A 26766-nucleotide genomic window follows, 5' to 3' on the forward strand; every position below is an offset into this window, starting at 1 on the left:
GACACTGGTCACTGACCCTCCTTTCACTATCCCACGGCCCCCATGATGTCCACACAAGCATGACTTCCCCAATCTCTGTCTTCAACTCTCTTCTGATCTCCAGACCATATAAAAAGCATAGTTGTTTATTGTGCACTTACTCTGTGCCAAGCACTATTCTCAGCATTGTACATGTTTTATTTCATTGAATATTCACAGTGAAACAAATGATAGGTAATATTAGACCCATTTTACAAATGAGAAAACGGAAGCCCAGAGAGGTTGAATAACTTGCTCAAGATACACACCTCTTGGGGCGCCTGGGTGGCACAGTGGTTAAGCGTCTGCCTTCAGCTCAGGGCGTGTTCCCGGCATTCTGGGATCGAGCCCCACATCAGGCTCCTCTGCTATGAGCCTGCTTCTTCCTCTCCCACTCCCCCTGCTTGTGTTCCCTCTCTCGCTGGCTGTCTCTATCTTAAAAAAAAAAAAAAAAAGATACACACCTCTTGCCCCCAAGTCCCATAGGCAACTCAAACTCAACATGCCCACGATATAATTTATCTTCCTCTCCAAACCAGTTTGTCTCCATGTACACTCTCAGGGGGCACATCTCCAGTGCCCCAGGCCCAAGCCAAAAACTGAAGTCAGCCTGACCCCTGCTGCATCCTACCTACTCCTCCCAATTCAAGCCCAAGTCCTGTGGGCTTTACCTCCTCCATATCTAGTGAATCCCCTTTCTCCCATCTGCTGCTCCTCTTGGATGATTGCCTCTCACCATACTCCCTTGCAGGTTCCAATCTCCCCCCTTCCCAGCAACTTGCACACTGCAGCTCAGGCAGGCTTGCTAAATCTCATCTCACCATGTCCCCACCTCCAGAAGAAAGCCCACCTCCTCATCACCATCTCCTCAAACTGCAAAGTGCAGCAACCAATCCCAGAAAGGACAACCTTTGTCTTCCACTCTGCTCTTCCTCCTCCTCTGGGAAGCCATCCCTGGCCTCCGCCCCGTGGCTGGGCAGTGAGCCCTCTCTGAGCCCCACAGCCCCTCTCTGACACTTAGCTCCTTCCCCATGATTACCCATCCTCATTAGACTGGGCTCCTCGAAGGCAGAGACCCAGCCTCATCCACTTCAACAGCTTCAGTGCCCAGGCAGGGCCTGCACACAAGAGGTTCTCAATAATTGTTGAAAGGCTGAATACACAAACAATGACAGGAACCATGGGTGATGCTGCCTCTGAGTCCCAGAAAGCAGGGTAATTCCTGCTTGATCCCAGAGTGGGTGGGGATGCTGGCTGCCCCACCTCCACCCAACCTCTGTGCCTATCCCCCTGAATCCCATGAAGCCATTTCCTGTCTCTGTACCTTTTGGAAGAACTTCCTTCTCTGCATCTTCCTTCTGACTCCGAAATTCCTTAGTGTGGGAGAGTTCTGGCACCAGTATAAGAAAGGAATCCAACCCTTTACCTACTTTCAGTCTACATTAGGCGTTTTCACAGTGGGGGTGATTTTGCCTCCAAGGGCAAGAACATTGATTCTTGGAAGGGGAAGATGAAAAAATCTTACTCTATTTTGTATAAAGAAAAGATATATATACACAATACTTAAACAGATATATAGTACATCTGTGGTACTAAAATATCATGTGATTAAGAAAGAAAATGTCTAAAGGGCTTCTGAGGGGAGCAATAATGAAAAAAAAAAAAAGCTTGAGAAACTCTGATCTACATGCTTGGGCCTTGCTTTGTCTGGTCCAAGGACCAGCCAGAACTGAGGGAGAGTCTAGAGTCCCATCCCAGGGTAGCTCAAGGTATCCCCAGAGCTTACACCCAGCTAGCTGTTGTCCTTTCCCCAAAACCATCCCTTCCCTACCCTATGCCTGAAAGTCCACCATTCTGTGTCTGGCATCCTTTAATCTCCTTTTCCTACTGAGGCCATAGTTCGGTTCTTCCCCCATTCCCACCGGGGGCACCCCAGTTCCCAAGGCTGGAAGGATTTAGAGACCTCTCAGATCTGTGCTCCAGCCTTGGGCTTCTGCATAACCCTGGAAGAATCCAGGAGGGAAGCCCAACCACAGGAGGCACCCAGGAAGTGGGGGTGCCACTGTGTTGGACAAGGTTTTCTTTATTGGAGTGGGGGGATAGGGTCACAAATAATCTTTCTTAGAAGTGCTCTAGGTGGATGGGGTCACTTAAGGGTGGGACAGTTCTGACTGAAGGTCTGTTGATGGGAGACACAGAGACAGGGGTGATGGAAGAGGTCACGGGTGGGTTTGGCATGGTCTTGGACAACACAGGTATTCTGCGGTCTTCATACATCATGGAGTCCTCCAGTATCTGGGGCCTCCGTGCGATGGTGGAGCCAATGAAGACCAAGTAGATGATGCCACCTAAGTAGGCACCTAGGAACGGCGCCACCACTGGCACCCACCACCAGTCCCGGGCCCTGCAGGCAAGAGGCAGAGGCCTGCTGAGGGGGCTGATGCCCAGCACAGTACCCACATCCACTCAGGCTGAGACAGAGAGTAGGGCCTGAAAGTAGAGGAATGACCCCCAGTCTAGCCTAAGAGTTGCCCCTGAGCCAGCCCTAGTCAGCTTCAGCCTGATTAAGGGACAGGGCTGGTCTGGGGCAGGATTAACATTTGGTCCAAGAGCAGAATCCGCATCGGTGCTGATCTGGGGCAAAGGAAGGAAGGGACCCATACCTGTCTTCCCAGGCCACCTGGGAGCTGGGCAGAACTCTCCTGTGCTGCTCCTCATATCACTCCCCACCCCTCTGCATGCAGGGCACCCACAGAAAGCTTGCAGGAATGGGCTGGGCAGGGCAGGGCAGTACCTGAAGACCTGTACACCCCAGCCAGCAATGTAAGTGAAGAAGCGGGGAGGCAGGTCCCGGGATGGGTTCATGGCATATCCTGTGTTCATGCCCAGGGACACTCCAATGACAATAATGAGGATGCCAATCACCAGGGCCTGCGTCCCTTGCAGTGCTGGGTTGTTCTCCTTGTCCGTGATGGCGAAGAGACATAGCTGGAGCATCCCTGTCACTAGCACCTGGGGAGCAGACACAATGGCAGCCCCCTGGGGCCCCTAGCCAAACCACAGAGCTTCAGCATGCCCCCAGCCCCAACTCCCCAGCACAGACCCCATCCAGAGTTCTTGTCCTTTCGACTGTGAGGGCTGCCTGCTAGGTGGGGAGGGTTGGAGGAAGGGAACCCACACTGGACCACTGACCTCATCCAGGAAGCCCCTCCACAACGTTGAGTGGTCAGGTAGGTAGGTGGCAAAAATGCTAGCGGTGGCTAGGGGACCAGTCACTGTCAGATGTCCGCCCGAAAATTCAATAATGGCTGCTGTGGAGATACAGACTGAGTGTGAACCTGCCACCAGCTAAACCCCACTGGAGTCCCAGGATTAAGGCTGTAGGTTCCAGGAGTGGGGAGCTCCTCCAAGGCTTTCTCTCCCAGATGTTTTCACAAACCAGGATACTGGGGTTGGATCTGCCCATTTTTCAGAGGATGAGGCTGAGGCCAGAGATGGACAACCCAGGGCAGGACACTCACAATAGAAGAGGCAGTAGATGGTGGCAGCAGCCAGGAAGGAACCCAGAAACTGACCCAGGACATACACAGGAAACTTCTTCCAGGACATGCGGCCTAGTGCACAGTTGGTGAAGGTCAAGGCCGCATTCATGTGGGCCCCTGTGGGGAGGGGTAGAAATGTCAGAGGTGTGAGATCAGAGACAAACAATAATAACAAACAATATGAGAGTGGGGTGGGTGGCTCAGTCGGTTAAGCATCTGCCTTTGGCTCAGGTCATGATCCCAGGGGTCCTGGGACGAAGCCCTGCATCGGGCTCCCTGCTCAGCGGTGAGTCTGCTTCTCCCTCTCCCTCTGCCCTTCCCCCTGCGCATGCTCGCTCTCTCTCTCTCTCTGACAAATAGATAAATAAAATCTTTAAAAATAATAATAAAATAAAATCTTTAAAAATAATCTTTAAAATATTTTTTAAAATAATAAAAGAGCAACAATAACAATAATAATAACAGCTAGTATTTATGGAGTGGATTCATTTAATCCTCACAAGAACCCTATGAGGCAAGGACCACCATCTCCATTTCACCATTAAGGAAAGTGAGAGACAGAGAAGTTAAATAACCTGCCTAAGTTGATCCAGCTAGTAAAAATGGGGGGCCCAGGAGAGCTTATGAAGATTCCGAGCAGAGAGGGTCAGGAGAAAGGCGTTCAGGGTGTTCTCCCTCCCCCGGGGCCAGTGAGGACTGGGTTCAGATGGACTGGAGGAAGGGCTGGCTGGAGGTAGGCAGGAAGAGCCTGCAGGGGACACCTGGCCTTGCTGATCTGATGGGGCCCCGGGCTCACTCACCGGAGATGTTCCCTGCCATGTGCACTCCCATGGTGACTCCGAAGCCAAAACCCAAGTTGACACCGAGGAAGCTCCCAAATTTACCTCCTAGAACCATATGGGCCACGGAGCCGAGGCCAAACACCTGCAAGGGAGGGCCTCTGAAGGGACCACCTGCACAGAAGCCCCGACCTCATAGAAGGGCTCAGGCTCAGATTGGGCTCCTCACCCCTATGTCCCAGGCCACCATGCATTGCCCTGGAAGACCCTGTGCCATGCCCTCTTCCTGCACAGGTTTTCCTCCCTGACTTCTCTTTATGATGTGACCAGCAAAAGTTGGCTGGGGCTGTACAAGGAGCTTGGAGGGAAGTGGCAATGTCAGGGGCTCTTAAGGACACATCCCCCAGACCCCAAGCCCACCTAACATTCAGGGTAGGGGGCAGTGCTTCAAGGAGGGCATGGCTGGTGTGGATTGAACCCCTCAGAGTATCTTACACTTCAATCCAACTTGCAGGAAAGTTCTTCAAGGGATCTCCAAACCTCTGGCCTGGACTCTGCCAGAACCCCATTCCCTACTCACACAGCAGCCCTGGAAACCCAGGGGGTTCTACTCCCCTTGCCTTCAGCAACATTCCCATCGCCTTCAGGTGTCATTTCTGAGCTTCTTGCCCTTGCCCATCTGTAACTGCTGGATCACCTCAGAAGATACCCCCCACTGGCCCCCTTCACAGGGAGATTAGAGGCCTGAAGCTAGGCCCTCATTCAACCTCCTGCAGCTCCCACCTAAATCTGTACCTGCCTTCCCCTTCAGCTCTGGTTCCCGTGCCCGGCCTCTGTATCCCTCTGCAGTCATTTCCCTCTTGCCTGTATCTTCCACCCTCCCCTTGACAGCTCCCACAGACTCAGGTCTCTTCCTTCCTGCCATGGACCCCTGGACACCCCCTCCCTGTGGGGGCTAGGCTCTAGGAAGGAACACACTGGCTGGCTCCTCGATCCCTTCCCTAGCTCTCCCTCTTCAATCTGGCTCCTGCTTCCACATGTCACAGACACCAAAGCTCTCCCCAAGGACTCCAGCCTCCTGATATCCTCATGGTCCCTCAGACATTGTCTTACTTGACTTTGCTAACTTTGACCTTCTTAACCACTCTGTGCTTCTGGAAAGTCCCTCCTCTTTGGCCTCCACATCTCTGTCTCTCCTGGTTTCCTCTTACCTCCACAGCCTCCCTCTCTACAGTTCCTTCCCACATTCTTCTTCCTTCCTTCATCTGCCTCATGAATATGGATGACCCCAGGGCTCTATCCTTAGCCCCTTTCACATCTCTTCCCAGTCACTCTTTTTTTTTTTTTTTTTTTTTTTTTTTAGGATTTTTACTTATTTATTTGACAGTGAGAGACACAGCGAGAGAGGGAACACAAGCAGGGGGGATGGGAAAGGGAGAAGCAGGCTTACCGCTGAGCATGGAGCCCAATGTGGGGCTTGATCCCAGGCCCCTGGGATCATGACCTGAGCCTAAGGCAGCCGATTAAGGACTGAGCCACCCAGGCGACCCCCCCCTCACTCTTCCTGGGCCTTCTTACCAGGTCTGTGGCTTTAGATACGCCCGATGCACTAAAATTCCCAAAACCTCCATCTAGGAGCTAAATCTCTATCTTCAAATACCTACTGGGAGTCTGGATTTTTCAAAGGCATCTATGGGCTTTTCAAAGGTTCTATGTTGAAAGCTCACCATCTCTCAGAAAATGTGATCCTCATCCTATATTCCCCATTGCAGTTGGCCAAGCCAGAAACTTAGATGTCACAAATGAGAACTTCCTCTCCCTCATCCCCCACACCCAGTCAGCTCTGCCTGCATTCTATCCAGATCTTACCCAGACTCCTCCTTGCAGACAGAGTGACCTTTCTAACAGAAAAATGTGATTGTGTCTGCCCCTTGTTCAAACATTTACTGGCTCCCCTCCATTTCTAGGATAAAGTCCAAACTCAGTAGGCCACATTTAAGACCCTGTATAATTGTATCCCTTCTGCCTTTCTCAGTTTCATATCTGCTCCAGTGTTCTCTATGTTCAGCAATAGTATTACTACTAAACCATAATAACCACTTATTGATCACTTATTGTATGTCAGGCACTTGTAAGCAAGTTATATCTATCACCTCCTTTAACCTTTACACCACACCAACTTTGGTGTTAGGCGCTCTTATTCTCCCCATTTGACAGATTGTTAACCAAGTCCTAGAGAAGTTGACCGGTTTGTCCAAAGGACACAGCCTGCATGGAGTGAGCCAGGATTGGAATCTAGGCCGTCAGCTGTGCCAAACAGCCTCAACACCAAACCACCACACTGCTCCCTGAATGCCTTGTTTTCTAATGCTTCTGTGGTTTTGCGTGTGCTGTTCCCTCTGTCTGGAATACGAGCTCAAAGATTCTGAAAAATCGATACTCTACTTTAAAGCCACACTCGGATGGCACCTCCTTTGAAAATTCCATGCGCTTTAGATACGCTGTCTCTCAGGGACCTATGGGTATCGAGGCTGCTGGAAATGGAAGTCTAGATTCATCCTGCAATATGATGGCCACTAGCCACATGCAGCTATTAAGTACTTGAAATGTGGCCAGTCCAAATTGAGACCTGCTCTAAGTGGAAATACATACCAGATTTCAAAGACTTAGTAGGAGAAAGAGAATGTAGGATATCTTATTAATTTTATATTGATTACATGTTGAACTGGCAATATTTTGGCTATATGGATTAAATGCAATAATTATTCAAATTAAGTTCACTTGTTGCTTTTTACCTCTTTAATGTGGCTACTAGAAAATTTTAAATTACGTATGTGGCTCATATTATATTTCCCTTGCACAGCTCTGTTCTAATGTTTTCGAAAAAGAAAGCCTGGAGAATTGTGGACATGGGAGCTATAGCTGGAGCCGTCAGGGAGGATGAAGCTGAGAGGACGGATGGCTGCGGGCTGCCCCGTGTGGGTTGGTGTTAGAAACCCCGGCTGGAGCATATGTTGAAATGGGAGAGGAACAAAGGGAGAATGTGCCCTGGACACCAGAGAGAAGCAGAATTTCCCAGGAGGGTGTGGTCCCCACGGTCACATGCAGCCTCCTAGGAGGTCAAGGGCATGAAGGCCTGAAAAGCAACCCTTTGGATGTGACAATCTAGCAGTCCTTAGTAATGTGGTGAGCACTGCGTCATCAGGCCATGGAAACAGAAACCAGTTCCAGAAATTGAGAGGTAAGTAGGTGGTGAAGTAGAGTTGAAGAGTACCAGTGCAGACATCTCTTTGAGAACCTGCCTGAGAAGGGACAGAGAGAGAGAGTGCTCATCGAAGGGGCTCACAGGGGGAAAGGAGGAATGTTTTGTATTGTGTCAGTTTAAGTAGAGAGACATCAGTGTGGTGAGGTTGAGAGAGGGAGAGGCTCTCCCTCAGGATGGAACGAAGTACCTGAGTAGACTGGAGTGTGGGACTGGCACAGGAGTGGAGGGTCCTCCATGAAGGAGGGGCCCCGCCCTAGCCAAAGGGGGCACACATGGACGCACAGGTAAGTGGAGTCTGGTGCTGCAGGGACAGGTGGGTGAGGAGCCAGACACAGGAAGCCTGCCTGATGGTTTTCTCTGTCAAGCTAGAAATCAAGTCATTTGCTGATTTAAAAAAGGGGGGGGAGAGAGAGAGTACAGAGCAGCCTTGGGAAAGTCTGAGAACAAGTGGAATAGTCTGGATAAGGTAGGGGAGAGGCAGCTGAGCAGGGCCATGTAGGTCCCCCAAGGGCTCCAGGACAGGTGCGGGGGAGCCCAGAGGCAGGCGGGCTTAGAGCCAAGGGTAGGATAAGGCAGGAGAAGACAGGAACAGATGGGGCATGGGGGTGGGCAGTGAGGCCAGGACGGGCTGACAGGCGTGGGGAGGGTCAGGAGGTGCAGGGGCTGGAGCATGCATGGAGGGTCGGAAGGCCGAGGGTCCACATTTCCAAGTGGGAGCTCAAAACCATTTGCTAAAAATAATGAATGAGTGACCAAACACATGATCTCCCGTGTCAAGGTTGCCAACTGGCAGCCCATGGGCCAGTCTATCCGGAACACAGGTTTTGTTTGGGTAACTTGGTTTTGACAACCAGAGGTTTCAGCCTCTTAAAAAATCCGAAGCTTGGGTAAGGCTGCATTCCGCCCTGCCTGGCAGCAGTCCACTGGGGTGGTGGAGAGATGCCTTTGCACAGGCTGGCACTCCGCGGTTAGCCACAGCCCCACCACTCAGTTCACTCTCTGGCCCCCATAGCGTGTAAGTTTGCAACTCCTCCTTTGACAGCGGCTTTTCCAGAGCCCTAATGGCCCAGCCCCTCCTCTCCATGGTCAGTGAATGTGGCCCAGCCCATTCGAGTCCCCATAGTCACAAGGCCAGTCCTGAGCACAGCACCCCAGGAGGCTGGAGAGTAGAACAGTCCACTTCCCTCATCCTGGCTGCAGTAAACGGGGCCCAAGGTCACACTAGTTCTTCTGGCAAAACCTTTGCCCTGATGACTCACTGAGCTTCCTATAACTGAAAAAGCACCCCCACTTCTTGGCACAGGCCCAACAACTGAAAATAACGACACAATGTCCTATATGAGCTTAAACCTCTCAGAGTTCTTTTATAAGTGTTATTTCCCTTCCATCCTCACAGGAAATCTGCCTGGCAAATGTTTCTGCTCCTATTCTACAGATGGGGAAATTGAGGCCCAGAGACTACCAAAAGCCTGAAAGTAAGGGTCTTACCTCAGGTAGGAGAGAATTAACAGTGTTGTAAATCCTGCTGTGCTAAGCTAAGGGACAGAGAGTATAGACACTAAGGGTCAAGACTGTGGTATTAGGTTGGACTAGGTTTAATTTTGACTTAAAATGTGACCTTGGACAAGTAACTTAGTCTCATGGAGGCTCAGTTTCCCTATCTGTGAAATGGGGATAATAACAGAATCTTCTCATAGGAGGAGCACCACCCTTTGCTGTGAGGATTTGAGAAGAAACTGTATGTAAGGGGCTTGGCATCATCATGCCTGGCATGCAGTAGGCGCTCAATAATCATCTCAATAAAGGGAAGAGAAACAGGGACACAGGAAGGCATCAATGCATGTGGGTGGTGCCAGCTTCTCCTAAGAGCTCTCTGAGGAGGCACCCTCCTTCCTCCATGGTTCCAAGGTTTAACAGCTCTCATGAGGCTGGAATGTTGTCATAAATGAATGACTTCGCCCTGGATTAAGGCTGTCCAGTTGCTGTCCTCAGAGCTCAGGCATCAAAACAGGAAGGCAGGTATTGAGGAAAGGGAAGAGGGCAGGAGGCAGGGAGGAGAGGGCAGTTGAGATCACTTGTCATGGCAAGAGACCGGTACGTATGTCCTGCATGTGTACTGGGTGTCTGCCGGCTCGATGTTAGTGTCACGTTTACTGACAAGGAAGCTACATTTCTAAACAGTCGAGATACTTGTAAAAGGTCGCACATTGAGAAGATAGCAGAGCCAGGACTCAAACAGCTCCACAGTCTATGAAGGTCCAATTCAACAGCACGCTTAATAACTGACAAGACAGGGGTGCCTGGGTGGCTCAGACGGTTGAGCGGCCGACTCTTGGTTTCAGCGCAGGTCCTGATGTCAGGGTCGTGGGGTCGAGCCCCCATCAGGCTGGAGCTCAGGGGTGGAGTTTGCTTGAGAGATTCTCTCTCCCTCCCCCTCTGCCCCTGCCCCCTGCTCGTGTGCACGCTCTCTCTCTCTCAAATAAATAAACAAATAAATAAATAAAGTCTTAAAAAAAATACCTGAGAAGACAGACTCAGCCATAGAGACCTGCCCAGGGCCAGCTGGTGACTCAGTGGCAGAATCAGGATTCTTAGGTCCATTGTCTCCTACACTCAGTGTCTTCTACACTTAGGTCTCCTACACTGTGGCTCAATGCACACACACTCACACACACACACACACACACACACACGCACACACACACAGTTCTTCTCCCTCATGTCCACACACATAACCACATGCACTCAGGCACTCTCATACTCTCTCACCACCACTTCCTCTGACATGCTCCTGACCGTGTTTGCTTCCCTTCCCAGAGGCTGCCCCTTCTTTTCATGGACTTGGGCCCTCCATGAGAGTCAGACAGGCATGGCTACAGCTTCAGGGCAGAGGCTGGCTGCTGTAGGTGGAGAGAGGGGGAGTTTCTAAGAAACCTCACATTCCACCTGCAGTCTGCTTTCTGCCCATTGGCCAATTAAAGAGCCCTTGTCGAGGTCCCCAGTGACCTCCATGTTGCCAATCCCTACAGACCCTGGCCAGTAGTCACTTTCTGCCTTCCCACCGCTGACCACTCCCTCCTTGTGGATCCTCCCTTCTATAACAGGTCTCCCACCTCTTCTCCTCCAACCTTTCTGGCCACTCCTCCACAGGCTTCTTTGTGTGCTCTTCTTTAGGGTTCTGTCCTCAACTTATTTTTTTTCTCTCTTCCTATACACTCTTCACTGGACAGTTTTACAACCACTGTCCATATTCTGGTGAGCTCTAACTCCTTACTTCCAGTCAAGTCCCTCTCTTGAGCTCCAGACCTCTATATCCAAGCCCCAGATGACACCTCACCAGATCACACCCAAACTGACCTCACTTCTCACCCTGCAGTGGGCCCTGGGCTCCAGAATGGCCTCCTCGGCACTTACCCTCCTTTGCTGCTTGCAAAGTCTTGATTCCTCCACAACTGCCTCAAATGTGTGCTTTCTTCTCCATCCCTGGACCAGTCACCACCCTCTCTCTATCCTAGGTCAACAGCCTCCCAACTGCTTCCCCTCCCACCAATTCTGCCAGTTCGGCTGAGACTCACACTGCACCCCAAACCACCTTCTAAAATCCAAATCTGAACACGTCACTCCCCAGCTTGAAAACCTTCACTGTCTCCTCATGGCCCTCAGGATTCTCAAAGCATGAAGCTCAATGACACTTCTCTCTAATCTCCCTACTTCTAGTTTCCCTTCTCCCCACTTCCAGCCATGTCCCCTGACACCTGTGCCCCAGTCCATGGTTTTGTTCTGCCCCCACATATCATGATCTCTTTCTTTCCCAAAAAGACAGTGAGAAAGAGAGAGCTCTCTCCTTACTTTCTTATGCTTCTCCTTCAGGATCCCAGCTCCACGGCTAGAGAATGGATAATGTGACCCAGGGGTCAGTGGTGGGGAGGGAGTCATGGATTGCCTTCACTGAGCTCCACCCTCCTGAGGTCCTGGGTTCCTGTCCCTCCCTCAGAGCCCTCCCACCCTGTGCCACCTACCCACTCACCATCATGACATATGTGCTCATGAACTCGGCCAGGAACTCTCGCACCATCTCCTTCTGCATGATTGCTTGCATCCTTGTTATGGCCGTGGGCGATGAGACCATCTTGGAGCCGCGGGTGGACCTGGAGCAGCAGCCCAAGCCCGTCCGTGGGCAGGAATGAGACTCGAGTGTACTTGCTGCCATCGGCCCTTTAACTCATGGCTGAGTTAATGGGTAACCCAGAGGTTACCCACACACACCTCCTCTTGCCCCGGGCAGCTGGTACAGCTGGGATCAGAGACAACTGAGAGCCACAGGGATGTGGAGAGGGACTGGTGCTAGATGGCCAGGCTAGGTCTCTGCTTCTTTCTGGAGGGGACTGGACCAGTGGGAAGGGCGCACTAACGAGGTCATTTTGCAGAGAAGACGGGGGGAGCCGATAAGTGCCATCTGTGATGCCAGTGAGCCTCAGAGGAGAAGCAGATGGGAGAGAGCAGGCAGAAAAGTGGAGCTCAGCTGTCCATCTGTCTGTCTGCCTGCCTATGTGCAGGAGCCAAAGCTTTGGGAACACAGGCCAGGCATCAGGTAGGACCTGTTAATAGTGAGGCGCTCTGCAAATAACACAGGGTGTGGCAGAGTCTGCTCAGGGCTCTATAAACACTGAGGTCTGAAACTTGCATCAGTTTCTGCCAGAGGGGAAAGTATCTGCAAAGCGCAGCGGGCTCCGCAGCCAGGTCGACACAAACAGACTTCTGCGTGTGAACGAATGAATAAATGAACAAATGAGAGAGAGAGAGCTGAAAGGAAAGGAGGGACTGGATCTTCCTCCTCTGTTGTCTGCTCAGTGCCTAGCACAGGGCCAAACACAGAGTAGGTGTGCAACAGATACTGTCCAATGAGTAAAAACCGGGGAATTCATCTGTCATACTCTCCACTAGATCCCCAGAACCTCCTACAGGGCTGGGCACATGGTATATGTTTGAAAAATATTTGTTTAATAAATGCATGGTTGGGTGGATAGATAGACAAAAAAATGAGTTACGGGTCCCATCATCTGTTGGGGGTGGAGTAGAGAGTTCTCTGGAGGCTAAAGAGGAGGAGGAGGGCTGCAGAACCCTGTTAAGTGTGGCCTTAGTGCTTGTTCAGACTGGTGACCCTCCCCCTGCTGAATGCCTGAAACTGACCCTTCAACTTCCTCATCCTGCCTGGGATAGCAACATCACCCCCCACCCCACCCCAGGCTTCCTGAAATTTCCCCAGCATCACAGCAGCACAGAATAAGTAGAGGGAGTAAGAAACGTAAATGAGGCATGGATAAAACACCTTCCACTTTTCTGGCTGAGATCCTATGTTTAATCTCACCCAACCTGGTCCTTGCTCTGTCCTTACCCCAGGAAAACAAAGCAAGGGCTGAGCATATGGAAAAGGGATATAGAGTTGCTGGGACAATTAACTGACTTCCATCCAGCTCTGACTCCCAAGCAGCGTCATGGGGGTGGGGGTGGGGCCATCTCCTTGCCCCTATGACCAGCCTCTCAGCCCTGAAGAAGTGCCTTGTGAGTAGCCTGAGGCAGGCAGGTACCCAAGAGGTCCTGGAAAAGTACCACAGAGGTAACGGAGAGGAGGACAGAGCAGCAAGCCAAGGACACCAAGAGAACTTTCCAACCGTGGCCCCTTCCTCCTCACCACAGAGCAGACAGGACACAGTAAGCAACAAATAACCACCAACCAGCCACCGACCCAGAGATTTATCAAATGCCTACTGTGATCAAGCACTGTAGTAAAGAACATTGTCATGATCCCTGCTCTCAGGAAGAAAAACAATGAAGTAATCGCTATGAAGTGTGAGGAGTGTTGCCACAGGTGAAAGGTGGGCATCACTGGATTGCAGAGAGGAAACAACCTTGAGCAAGGGGTGGGAGAGTCTCCCACAGGAGAGGAGACAGGTTGAAAATGGAAGGCTGGCCACATGAATGAGCATCAGGGGAGGCAGGGGAAAGTTCAGGGCATTGGAATGGCATGGTAGGGGCTTGCCGCTAAGACAGTACGGGATGTGTAGACGAACCCCCCAAGGATGGGCTAGCCAAAGAGAGGAGAGAAAGTAGTGCGAGGTGGGCAGAGAGGGGCACAGGGCCAGATGGCAGAAGGCCTCAGGGCCCATGTTAGGGAGTCTGAATTCAACCCAAAGGGCTGGGCGGGGGTGGGGGGGAGTGTTCAGTGAAGGATTTAACCAGGGGCACTGCCTCCTCTATGGAACCTAAGATGAGGGAGCAGGAGTGGGGTGTGGGAAGCAATCAGGAAGCTTCTGCCACAGACAGCCTGAGCGGTGATGGCAGCCTGAGCCAGGAAGATGCCATGGAGATGGCTAGGAAACAGTCAAAATGACACACTTGTGTTTGATTAAGGAGGAAAATGGAGAGGGAAGGGTCAGTGATGACCTCAGGTTCAGGCAGAGCAGCAGAATGACAAGTGAGCACAGGAGAGAAGCTGCAGGCTTAGGCAGGAGCATGAGGAGTCCTTCTGGCTACGGAGTTTGAAGAGACTCCTGGACACCTAGGTGGAGATGGCCAGTAATATGGAGGCAGCTGGCCATGTCTTGTTTAGAGATACACATCTGGAGGTCATAGGTGGTCATTGGATCCTAGGCATAGATGAGATAGCTCAAGGAAAGGGTGTAGGATGAGAAAACTGGCCTAACAAGGCAAGAAGCTAATGCCAAACCTGATAATCATCTAAGTAGTATCTGCTAACCAAGGAGCTAAATAGCTAACTCACCAACCAACCCTTCAACTAACTAATTAATCTAGCAACTTGGCCAACTAAGGAGTCTCCTATTCACCAACTCATTTAATGATCTAATCAACCAACCACCTGTAAACCAGCCAGGCCTCAGCGGTACCATGTACAAACCAAGTCTCCACCCTTGGATCACTCCATCTAGTGGGTCTGATGGATAACGGCGGAGCCATCAGAGGCGAAAATCTGGTGGCGGAGGAGGGGGGGCGCGGGGAGGCATGAGGCCTGCAGAGACTTCTGAAGAGTGGGCAGGTGGTGGCCTAAAGTCCTGTGAGGGAGGAGAGTTGTGGTGGAAAGAATGGTGGGAGTGGAGCATAGTCTAGATATTTTAGGAGATGTGACTGGATACGAGGCATGGGGAGACAGAAGTGTCAAGGACAGGGTCTTGACTTCTCGCCTGAGCAATGGAGAAAGAGATCCTGGGCTGAGCTGAGACCACAGGAGGAGGAGTGGGCTTGGGGTGGGGAGGCTGTTTTCAACTGGAACTGAGTTGCCTGTGGGACACGAGTGGGTCTTTGGAAACAGTGCCTAAACCCCCAGAGAGAGTCCAGCAAAAAGGGGAGCCATTCATTCTCTCTATCCAGGAGTGCATAAAAATCTCTGCTCACATGGAGCTGGCAGGCAGCAATGAAATGTAATAAGCAAGTACATTTTCCTATTAGAAGGTAGTATGGGGATGCCTGGGTGGCTCCGTCGGTTAAGCAAGAGTCGGTTGACTCTTGATTAAAGCTCAGGTCATGATCTCAGGGTTGTGAGATTGAGCCCCATGTTGGGCTCCACACTGGGCATGGAGCCTGCTTAAGATTCTCCTTCTCCCCCTCCAAAGGGGGGAAAATGAAAAAAGAAAGGAAGAAAGAAAGAGAGAAAGGGAGGGACGGAGGGAGAAAGAAAGAAAGAAAGAAAGAAAGAAAGAAAGAAAGAAAGAAAGAAAGAAAGAAAGAAAGAAAGAAAGAAAGAAAGAAAGAAAGAAAAAAGAACGTAGTGTGCCCTATGGGGAAAAATACAGCAAGGAAAAGGGGGTGGGGTATGATTATAAGTAGAACAGTTGGGGTAAGCCTCATTAAGAAGGTAACAGACATGAGGAGGTGAGGGAAGAGCATTTCAGGCAGAGGGAAAATCACTGAAGGATTCTGAGCATGTTTGAGGGAAAGGAAAGGAGGTCAGTGTGACTGGAGTGGGAGAGAGCAGGGATCGCATGGGGGAAGGTCAGAGAAGAAACCGGGACTAGATAGGCAGGGCCTGAGCCATTGCAAGGGCTTGGGCTTTTGTTCTTACCCCAGAGAGACCTGAGCCTGTGAGGGTGAGAGGCAGTGAGTTCCGTTCAGTTGAGCACCACCTACATAAAGGCCACTGGAACCCACTCACCAACCCCTTGGCCCTCACCCAGGTCTGAGTCTCCCATCACCCCAGGACCCAGATGGGAGAGGCCCTTCTTCTGGGCCTCCTGACCCAGTGGGGGATGGGAAGGAGGGGGGTTGGGGAGGGTCAGCTGCCATGAAGGAGAGGCTGAGAGTAGGGCAGGAAGGGCACAGGGGTGTGCTGGGGGTTGGGGGACCGGAGGCTGGAGGAGGAGAATGGGTAGGGTACTTACCGCCTCTTCCTATCTGATTGATCCATGTTCTGTCTTTGAGATTTTTAGATGCTGCAGAGCCAAAGAGAGGTCATTAGGGCTGGGGGGCACAGAACTTGGCCCCACATTTTCATCAGACCTCAGCCTCCCCAGGGAGAAGCCACAGGGACAGGTCCTGCCGGTTCCAATCTCTCGACCCAGCCAAGCTGGCAAGGAGGGGTGTGGATGTGCTTCAGCCAATGGGGAAAGGCCCTGGAGTCCCACCCCCTCTACCCTTGCTGGCCTCAGGACCCCTGGACCAGGCCCTTCATGGGTCCTCCTGACTTCCCCAGGTTGCAGCCCAGCTTTGGACAGTGGAGATGCCCACAACCTCCCCTCAGTGGCTCCAGCCTCACATATGTGGGTATTACTGTCTTTAGTCTAACCTCAAGCCCTCTGGCTGCTGACTGAAATTCTGATTTCCCAGGGCCTTCTCTGCGTGCGCGCGCACACACACACACACACACACACACACACACACACACACACAGAGTGAGGTCCTGAGAATTCATTTAGTCCATAGTTACACCTCAGAACAAAGTCCACCCTCTTACCTTTCCTGAAAATTCCCCGATGTATTCCCATTGTCCACGCAAATGACCACACAGAGGTAACCCTTGAGTTTCCCCATCCTGTAAGTTTCCCTGGTTCTCTAGCCAGATTCCCTGTAGCTGCAGCACAAGTTCACATCCCTAGCCCTGACTGCAGAACCTTGCAGGCCCCAGCCCCAGCTTCTCAGGAGGGAGCTCCGGGGGAGAAATCATTCCACCTCAGCCAGCAATCAACCCATCTCTCTGATCTGCATGCCTTCTGCTTTGGTCCAGGGTCTGGTCTGCGTGCTCTCCTTGTCCCCTGGCCAGCGCTCTCCTGACAGTCCAGCCCCACACACCCTCCCAGCCTCTGCTGCGCTGCTGTTCCTCCCAATAGTCAAATTACAGGTAAGGAAACTAAAGCCCAGAGAGGGTGTAGGACATGCCTATGTCACACAGCAACTCAGGACTAAACCAGAACAAACATCCTGGCTTTCAAACTCCCAGCTGGGATTCCTTCCCCAGCTAGTCCCATGGTCATCCCTTCCCCCCAACATGGTCCCCAGGAAGTAGCACTCCGAGGCCTGGGCCGCAGGGGAGCCCTCCTGTCCCAGCCTTGCCTAGAGCCCAACTCACTCTACTGACGTGCCTTATGTTCCTCAGCACCCACCTTCGGGGCTTCTCAGTTATAGCAGGTCTTGGTCTTGTTCCTCCATGACTGTCCCAGGCTCTGGCTGCACCCCCAACTGGGACTCCACTGTCCCTGTGTCCCCAGTCTAGAGCCCACCTCTTGGCCCCCCTTGGGGTGGCCCCACACGCTGCTTTGCTCCGCTCCTCCAGGGGAGAGGTCAGTGGGGCAGGGGTTTGGCTCGTGCCACTTGGGCCAATCCAGACACACTGCCTAAAATAGCCATCCCTTCTCCTGCCAGTGGTGCCACGGAGACCAGGTTCTGAGGCAGCCCTTGTGAGGTCAGAGGTAGAGCTCAGAGTGGGTCCCAGAGGAAGGGCCTGTCCTCAAAGCCAGGTGTCCAGCCCAAAGCCAGAGGAAGGCCTCCCGGGGCCCCAGCCCTGAGGGAGGCTCTGGAGACCCTGGCTGTGGGAAGAGCTGTGCAGAATGGGGACTGGAGATGGGAAGATCTGGAGATCAATAGCCAGGTGGAGGGTTTGGGGAGGAGACCCTGGCTGTCCTCAGGAAATCCCCATTCTGAAGGAGGAAGGGGAAACTCGGGCCCCTCCCAGTCTCAGGGGAAGGAGGACACATAAGCCATGTTTGTAGGGAAATCCTGGTCTGAGAAGGGAGATAGAGAGCCAGGCCTGGTCCTCTGGGGTCCCTAGTCTATGGGGGGAGAGAAGAAGCCTGGGCCGCCTCCTCTGCCCCCATCTGAGCTGGGGAAGGGGAAACCTATGCCCCATCGTCAGGAAAATGCCTCCCTTGGAAACAGCAAGCGAGACCTCTGTGAAGGAGCCAAAGCTGGACCAGAGTGTGGGGCACCAGCTCAGGGTGCAGAAACTTAGTGACTAAGGTGGAGTCAGAAGTGAGCTAGGGGATCAGCTGTCGTCTGAGAGGATTTCTGGAGCCAGGGCATTACTGGATTTCCAAGAATGGGCCAATGTGGTGTTTGAGCAGGTGACTCAGTGCTGAGACACAAGAGTGGTTGCTGGTCTGCGGACTATGAGGAGACCTGCCAGTTGGAGTGGTGGGTGGTGGGCAGTAAGTCCCAGGAGCATCTGAAGCCTGGCAGCCCCTCACTTGTGGGGAGACCATATAGGATTTAGTTGCCCAAAACTAGTGCTGGTAATAGAACTGTCCTCTAGAGGGTGCCAGTAGACCAAGCCAGGTCTCAACGTGCATCTCCACATCCCTACCCAAGTTGCCCTGCAGGTCACTCTGCAGGGAGAGGCAGGGGTAGGCTGCAAACGGAGGGCTTCCTGGTCAGAAACTGTCCTTAAGGAGCAAACTCTTCCAAAGCTGCCCCCCCCCCCAAGGCTGAGCCTCTGCGCCTCACTCCACTCTGCAGACTCAAGTGGGCTCAGGATAATGAGTGCTTCTTTCAGGAAGGGAGAGATGTACCCCTACACATGGGAGACACCTGCCTTATTCCTTTCCGGTGTGTACCGCCAGGGTCAGGGTGAGGTAAGGGTCAAAAGTGAAGCTTGGGTCTTGGATGAGGTCAGAGCTTGGGCAGACTTGGATTGAGCTGGGATCAAGTTGGTGAGGGGAGGGACTTGGGATCTGTGTTGGTTGGAGTCAGGGATCAAGCCCCAGGCTCATTTACTGGGAGAGGTGCTAGAGACTCAGATGGAGAGAAGACACGTCCTGTCTGTCTCTTGGGAGAGATGATAAACAGCAGGTGACTTAGGATACGCCGAGATAAGTTGGATGGAATATAGGCAGCAGCTAAGCCAGCCTGGAGGGGGGCAAGAATCGTCTGGAAGAGATAACAGGGAAGCTGAGTCCTCAGAGGTGAGTGAGAGAGGGTGAGGCGGTGGTCGTTATTTGAAGCCGTTTGAAGCCCAGTGGGACTGTGAGAAAACCTAACACATTTTGTGAGTGGCTTGCAGAGGGCTGGAGAAGTGGCTCCGTCCTGCCCCTGGGCCTCTGTTTCCTCATCTGTGAAATAGGGTTGGAGGAAATGCGGTCCTCCCACCCAACCACTTTTGCCATCCAGACGAGGCCCAGGAAAAGGCTTATGAAGGCACGGCGGTCCAGTAAGTCAAGAACTAATTTGGTGGAAATGATACATCGGTTGAAAACGTAGTGGTAATATTAGTGTGCTACAGGGCAAGCCCTGCAAACTGCGACCCTCTTGCAGAAATTTAGTTTTCTTATTCTGATTTTGTCTGCAATACATCATTTTTGTTAGTGAAAATTTGGAAGCACCCCAGTGCTCACCAACTTTCTTTTTTTTTTTTTTTTTTACTTTTTTTTTTAGTAAGCTTAAGCCTAACATGGGGCTCGAACTTACAACCCCAACATCAAGAGTCTCATGCTCTACCAACTGAGCCAGCCAGGTGGCTCTCCACCTCCCATTTCTTACTATACTAAAAATCTTACAATGTGGGCTGGTAATTGGGGACATTAATGTTCAACCTAACTGAAAATTTAAATATTTATGAACACATAGCCAAGCAAGTCGAGCAGATATAATTGTCTATCATTAAAGTGGAATTTTTTTTTTAAAGATTTTATTTATTTATGTGACAGAGAGACAGGCAGCGAGAGAGGGAACACAGCAGGGGGAGTGGGAGAGGAAGAAGCAGGCTCATAGCAGAGGAGCCCGATGTGGGACTCGATTCCGGTACGCCGGGATCACGCCCTGAGCCAAAGGCAGACGCTTTAACGACTGCGCTACCCAGGCGCCCCTAAAGTGGAAATTTTTTTAATAGGAAACAAATAAAAAGGAATCTCAGATCCTTTTCTTTTTTTCTGTTCTGACCTAAAATATAAACGAGCCAAAGGAAACTTAGAAGACCCATTTTCCCTCTGTGACAACTATTACTAACATTTTGGTAAATTTCCTTCTAATCCTTTTATTTTTTTATGTATACACATATCACACCCCCTCCCTACTTTGTCAATAATAAGTAGAATGAAGCTTATTTTGTAAAGTACTTTTTTCACTCAAACGTTATTGAAAATACCCTTCCATGCCGATGGATCTAGATCCACATCTTTTTTTTTTTTTAAAGGTTTTATTTATTTATTTGACAGAGATAGAGACAGCCAGCGAGAGAGGGAACACAAGCAGGGGGAGTGGGAGAGGAAGAAGCAGGCTCATAGCAGAGGAGCCCGATGTGGGGCTCGATCCCATAACGCCGGGATCACGCCCTGAGCCGAAGGCAGACGCCTAACGACTGCGCCACCCAGGCGCCCCTAGATCCACATCTGTATGTGACTACACAGCACACAACTGTCTCCTCTTCTAAATGTTTCCAATTCTTCTCTATTAAGAACAGCATGGGGCAGACACAAGAGGCCGAAATCCAATTAGGAAAGAAAATGCAAATAGAAATTTTAAAAAATCAGAATAAAGAAAGAAAACTGCCAAAAGATGCTAAAACTTCTCTGAACTTCTCCCCCAAATATCCCCCAAAGTATCAATGTGTAAAAAAACTAATCATTTCAGCTATTTGTTTCAACCAGCATTCTGTTTGATTAACTTATCACACAAACTACTTCCAATCCAATTGTTTTATCCTTGGGGTTTTTTCAGACTCTTTTGAGCCACCGAATATGGTGTATAACTCAGGAGCCCATGTATCTATCAGGGAGAAAGGAAGTGCTGTGGCTGAAGGGGCAGGGATGGGCGTGGGAACACAACGCGGGTTCTTCAGGGGACCTGGTCTCTCTGAAATCACTTGCAATCATAGAGATTCTCCTTCTGCTCAAAAACGAAAGGACCCTTAAGCCTCACCCAGGTAAGGGTCCCTTTCAAACTCGAGACAGGGAAACTGAGATGCAGAGCAAGGTAACAACTTGCTCAAGATCACCCAGATCCAGAACATCCCGATCAGGGCTCTGTCCCCTGCCCCAGGAGGCCAGTGCCCCCACCTAGGAGAACTGGGGACGGGGTTGGGGAGGGACGGGCACAGGCAGGGCCCAGGACAGTCATATAACCTTAACCCTCTCCAACAAGCAGACTCCACTTCTCACAGCCGGGCCTCTCATCCTTCTCTCTGTCCTGGGCCTCCAGGACAGAGAGGACAGAGACCAGGGAAGAGAGTACCTGGAGGCACAGCCACTGGCCCAAGGACAGACATCCTGTGATTCAAGGAACCAGAATTCAAAAACAAGCCTGTTCCACTCTAAAGCCTATGTCATGTTGCCTAATTTAATATCAGAAACGAAGCATAGAGCTCAGGCTTGCCACTTTCCAGTATGAACTGCAGCTATCAGAGAGAGCTTCTTAGAGGAGGCAATCTCACTGACAGAATTTGGAAGATGATACTGAGGGAATTTGCATGTGTGAGAAGCATTTGTGTCTTTGTGTATGTTTGTGTGTGAGCGTGTATATGTGTGAATGGGCAGGTGTTGTGTATGCACCTATGTATCTATGTCTGGTCTTGCATGTGAAAACCTGAGTGTGTGCGTGCACACACACACACACACACACACACACAGAGTCATGCACACATTTACATGTGCCCATTCCACTGGGTTAATATTTTCCTGCCTGCGTCAGCCCAGTCCCAGTCAGCAGGCAGCTCACTGCAGGAACGTGCCCTATCTGATCTGGTCAGGGGCTGTGGGCCTGGAACGGGGGGCTCAGGGTGGGCAGGGAGCCCATCTCAGCTCCCCCAGAGAAAGCTACTCTCTCTCCACTCTCCTACTCCACCTAAGAAAGGAGGCAGGCCCAGAGGCCAGGCAGCTCCAGTGTGAGATGACTTCCCTGTCTCCCAACTCATACTAGGGTCTCCCGAGGGGGGCAGCCTCCCTGCCTGCCTCCAGAAGGGTAAAGTCAGCTGCTCCCTGAGATACCTCCCGCCTCGCTCATCTTTGCCCAAATCCTGAGGCCTCTCCACACACAGACGTGGCACTGAGGACAAACAAGGGTAGAGACCATAAGGAAATGCTCACAGCTTGGCCCCCCTCAGTAGGAAAGTAGCTTTGAAAATGAGTGCATGAGCCCGTGGGAAGGTGGGATTTCATTTACAGCTTTCCAGGAACACAGTGATTGCACAAAGAGTCTGCACATGAGTCTGTGTGGGCAGCGACTGGGGCACAGGCACCCACAGGCTTTGAGCCTCCACCAGGGAGGCTCGGTGGAATGCAGAGACCCCAGGCAGGGTGGGGCCTTCCCACTTCCCAGGCGTCCACCAGTGTCAATGGAGGTTCTTCCCAAGCCTGCACTGGTCCCTGGGGTGCAGGCTGGACCAGACTGGGCTGGACAGGCAGAGACAGTGTCTTCTGCTCACAGCCCAGGGTCCAGAGTGATTCAACGCCGGGTGTCCTGGTGCCTCGCCCAGCTTGAGGGTGCCCTAATGCATCTCTGTTTGGGAGATGCAAGGATGGAACACAGAGAGAGGAGGAGGACCCCCAGTGGTAGGAGGCCCAGGGCGATGATTGTTCCCCACAGTGCAGACTTAGACGCTTCTCGCCTCCCTCAGGCTCCATCTCTGGGCAGTGTCTTCCCACCCTATGGCCACATCCTGACCTTCATGGCCCTTGCCACCTTTGCCTTTTCGGGCCCCTTCCTCCATAAAAAAATTAAAAATTATATTTTACAAGCACATTGGTCTAAAGACAAATATATCAATGTTGTGTATTAAAACATTTTCTTCAGCTGAGTTCATTTTTTAATTTTAAAACAAAACATCTTTTTGTAGGCCCTTAAATAGAACATCTTAGCAGGCAAAGCACCTTCCGTGTCCAATGGAGAAGTCAGCCCTGCATGTCCCCAGTGTCCTCTCCCACCACACAAATGCTGCCATCTCCCCAGGCCTGTCGCCTGCCCCCATGTCACCCCACTGCTCCCAAACAAGTGAGCCAACATCCTTCTCTTGCTCTTTCTGTCGCTCATCTAACAAACATGTCTACCTTCACCTGCTTCAGTCCAGCCTTGTCGAAACTGCTCCCAAATCTGTCCATTCTAGTTTCATCAGTCTCTTTTTCATGAAGTATTTTAAAACAAACTCCAGCCATGATGTCATTTCACTCCTACATTCTTCAGTATGCATCTCTAAAATACATGAACATTTTCTTCAATAATCACGAAGCTGTACCCAACAAAATGAACAAGCCCATGGAATTACTGAGTCCCCACATTTACTTCAAAACGTCTCTTTGCATTAATTTGTTGGTTGCTTTGAGTCAGGATCCAAACAAGGTCACACATTACATTGGATTTAGGGCTCTCTTAATCAGCTGCTCCCCTGTCTCCCTCTGATCTGTTCGTGTCACTGACTTGTTGAGTAAATGCGGCTCTGTGGGAAGTCCGTGTTCTGGATTTGTCTGTCTGCTTCTTTGTGGTGCCATTTAACTTTTCCTCCATCCCGTGCATGTCTCAGAATATACAGGAAGTTAGCACTAAAGGTGTGATTTTGTTGAGGGTTAAGGGCAGGTGGGCAGAGAATCCTTTGTAGGCAGTACTCAGTGCTTCCTTTTGTGTCCTATCCCGAGATCATGGACAATTGCATTAGTTATGCTGACCAGTCAGTGGTTCCAGAGGGTGGCAGCCTGACCCCTCCCTTGTCAAGTTTTCCATCAGCCGTTCCCCTTCTGGTTTCATCCTTTGATTTCTGCCTAAATCAATTTCAGAATCCTTCCACATTAGAAAAGAAGGGGTCTACTAATGGTGGGGTGTCAGGTACCAGCTTAATTAGTGCAAAGAGGGGAGTCGAGATAAGGGAGGCTTTCTGAGAAGAGTGAAAGACTGAGGTGATGACAGAAAGGAGCAGCGGAAAACTCAGGGACCTCTTGGCCTGGAGCCTGAGTCTGGGGTTGGTTTGGGGTTTGGCTGTTGTGGGAGAGACTCCCCCATCTAGGTGGTAAGCTATGGTTCGTGGCTCAGGCTTTATAGTCGGGCAGACGTGAGCTTGAATCCAGTTCGGCTTCTTAATTGGTGCTGGGCGACTTTGAGCAAGATATTTAATTGGGTGTCTTCTTCTGTGCGATGGAGATACAGTCACCCTCACCTCGGAGGGTTGTTGGAATAGATTGAGTTGGTAAGCGGTGTGGCAAGTGCCTGGTAGAGAATAACCACTCTGTGGAGAGGTGGAAAGGATGTTTGCTTGAAGAAAGGGACCCTGCACCCCACCCCTTGTGCCCTGACCAACTCTTGCCTGATGCCAGGGCCAAGCTAGAACAACTGAGGGTACAGTATGCTATGCTCATGCCACAGACAGCAAGACCACAGTCCATGGACCTCCGCCCGGATTCCAGGCTGCTCCAGCCAGGTGCGTCTGGTCTCTCGGCCCTTCCCACTGCAGCCTGGCCCCTCAGCAATCTGGACTTGACTCCCTGGTTGCCCTCTTGGGCCTGGGGGCGGGGCTGCCCCAGGCACGCTGCAATCACTAGCCCCATCAACAGGCAGCCAGCTTACCAGGCATCTGGGGGATCCAGGCGTGCGTGACAGGGCCTGGGGCAGGCAGCCTGCTGGGGATGCCCCAGCCTAGATAGCATATTGTGCGTAGCAGACACACAACAAACATAAGTTAAGAGAACTGAGCTCCACCTGCCCTGAGTGGAGAGAAATAGGTTGTCAGGGAGGGCGACTGTGCCTGTGGGTGGGGCAAAGGGAGCATGTTTTGGGAATCCCGGGAATTCATGGCTCCAGGGTCCTGAGCCCTGACGTGAGCAGCTGGGGCAGGGCTCCAATCCTGCTCCAATCCTGCTCGTTCCAGACTGTTCACTCCCTCCCTGCCTGCTTCCGTCCACAACCCTGGCCTCCAAGTAGCTTCTCACTTGCTTTGCGAATCAGTAGCAGCAACCGTGGAGTCGGGGAGGAGGGGTTGGAAGCACCCCCTCTCCCTAGCCACCACATCCTTTTCACAGCACTCCTTAGTCTGGGCACTAGTCCCCCCTGCTGATGATCTAACCTCGCTCCTTTGACCTGAGTCCCCTGGAGGCACCACCGTGAGCCTCCTCCTCAGACACCCCACAAGAGATTGGCAGGACCGGTCTTAGCCCCAGGGTGCTGCTCTGAGGGGAGACACACTGCTCCATCCTGCCCAGCCTGCACACCTTCATTGTGGCTTCCAAGTTTTCTTTTCCACATCACCTGTGCAGCTTCCTTTCTTGTGTTGTTGACTTTAGTGCTGTCTGTTTGCTCTGGCTAAGCCTACAGCCCCAGGATGAAAACTCTGAACTCAGGAAGTGTGAGCCTGACAGACAGCAAGCTGGGGGTGGGGGCCAAGGAAGGGGGGGTGGAATACGAGAGAGGGTGAGCTGGGAGTTGGTTCCCAACATCCTTCTAGGGGCACTGCTGATCCCCCCGCCCCCAGCAGGCAAGTAGGGCTGGGAGGTGCAGGGATGGGTAGACAGACTTTCCCAGCCTCACCAAGGGCAGGTCTTAGCCTGTTGTGCTAATTGGTTTTGAAGCTCAGCCCTAGAACTCCAAACACCTCACTTCCCCAGGAGGTTTGAACAGCCCTTGTAGGGCAGAGTGCAGGTCCCCTAGAGGTTGTTACCTGCTTTCACCCCCTAGTCCTATAGCTGAAAGACGCAGGGAATTCCGCACTTCCCCTTGTGAAGCCCCAGGACCAAGCCTTTCAAACTTTTCCAACCCCTCCATGAGAATCTGTCACCCTACAGCCTAGAGAGGTGCCCTGCAGGGATTAGTGTCCCTCTGCACTTTACGATGAGAAACTTGAGCCCCAGAGAGGGCAAAGGGACCTCCCCAAAGCCACTACGAGAAAGCTTGGAGGAGAACCCCAGCTTTCCGGTTGCTAGCCTAGGCTCTTTGTCCCACTTGAAGCATCTCTCAGATCGTGGACCACGATGGGAAGGCAGCACCAGGCCCCAGGCACTGGGGCAGGGCCAGCACACCCAGACGTGGATAAGCACACACATTGCATGCCAACACACACAGTGCCACCCAAACCAGGGGCATGGGCGACCCGGGGCGGACATGCTTTCCTCGTATCCCAGCAGAGCAGATGCCACTCAGACCCTTCTGTCCTTCCTGCCTGCAGAGAGGATGAGAGAAAGCTCTGGCTTGGTGCCCACCCATCACACTCACTGCTCCTGACCTACCTGTGTGGCAGGTGGGGTGTGCATGTCCTGTCAGGGTTAGGATGGGGGAGCCACCCTGGCCCACAGCCAGGGGCTTAAGGAATAAGCTTAGGGAAAACCACTGCTGTCACCATGGGCTTAGAATGCCCAGCCCTGCCAGCTGGTCCAGCCAAGCCCTCCTTGGCGAAGGTGAGCTGTCATCAGAGAACCTTCTCACCTGCCAGCCACCCAGGCCTCCTCTGCTGGCTCACCAGGCTCTGAAGCTGCATTTCACTTCCAGGGAGACACCTGCAGCCATGCTCATGTGTTCTGGGGAGAGCTATGTGCTCACCCACATCACCCCTGCCTCATATCGTGCCCACCCTCCACACCTATGGCCCACATCTTTGCACAGCTCCATGGCTGTGTGCCCAGGGACTTACCGGCCTATATACGTAATCAGACATGGGCACACATCTCAGACTCAAGCGTGTAACGCAGCATATACCCAACACACATGAACAACAGGTGCTCCATTCTATACACCCCCTGCCCCTTCCTGGACCAGG

At 51.8% G+C, this 26766-nt stretch overlaps 1 protein-coding gene and 1 long non-coding RNA gene across 6 annotated transcripts in view; one reads left to right on the plus strand and one right to left on the minus strand.

The window, feature by feature from the left end:
- Positions 1-26766, plus strand: part of LOC113260524 (uncharacterized) — a 44368-nt gene that overhangs the window by 196 nt on the left and 17406 nt on the right. For 2 of the 3 annotated variants that reach the window (XR_008959898.1, XR_003317978.4), the window contains exons 2-4: positions 7203-7580; positions 9001-9097; positions 16840-16953. This is a non-coding gene — a long non-coding RNA (uncharacterized LOC113260524). The remainder of the gene's footprint in view (positions 1-7202; positions 7581-9000; positions 9098-16839; positions 16954-26766) is intronic. The other variant, XR_008959899.1, reaches the window with a different exon arrangement.
- AQP7 (aquaporin 7) lies at positions 110-17413 on the minus strand. Of its 3 annotated transcripts, none has more exons than XM_057313518.1 (7): positions 15998-16408; positions 11632-11752; positions 4361-4484; positions 3540-3677; positions 3211-3329; positions 2813-3030; positions 110-2422 (listed from the first exon to the last, which is right to left on the minus strand). In XM_057313518.1, exons 1-7 carry the CDS (start codon positions 16021-16023, stop codon positions 2140-2142), a joined length of 1029 nt encoding a protein of 342 aa, XP_057169501.1. In that variant the 5' UTR covers positions 16024-16408; the 3' UTR covers positions 110-2139. The 3 variants fall into 3 exon arrangements, with proteins under 3 accessions (XP_057169501.1, XP_026362156.1, XP_057169500.1); XM_026506371.4 differs by having other exon boundaries at positions 3211-3326; positions 15998-16385; XM_057313517.1 differs by adding an exon at positions 17216-17413 and having other exon boundaries at positions 2084-3030; positions 15998-16048.

The sequence above is a fragment of the Ursus arctos genome, unplaced genomic scaffold, assembly GCF_023065955.2.
Source record: "Ursus arctos isolate Adak ecotype North America unplaced genomic scaffold, UrsArc2.0 scaffold_18, whole genome shotgun sequence".
Lineage (NCBI taxonomy): Eukaryota > Metazoa > Chordata > Mammalia > Carnivora > Ursidae > Ursus > Ursus arctos.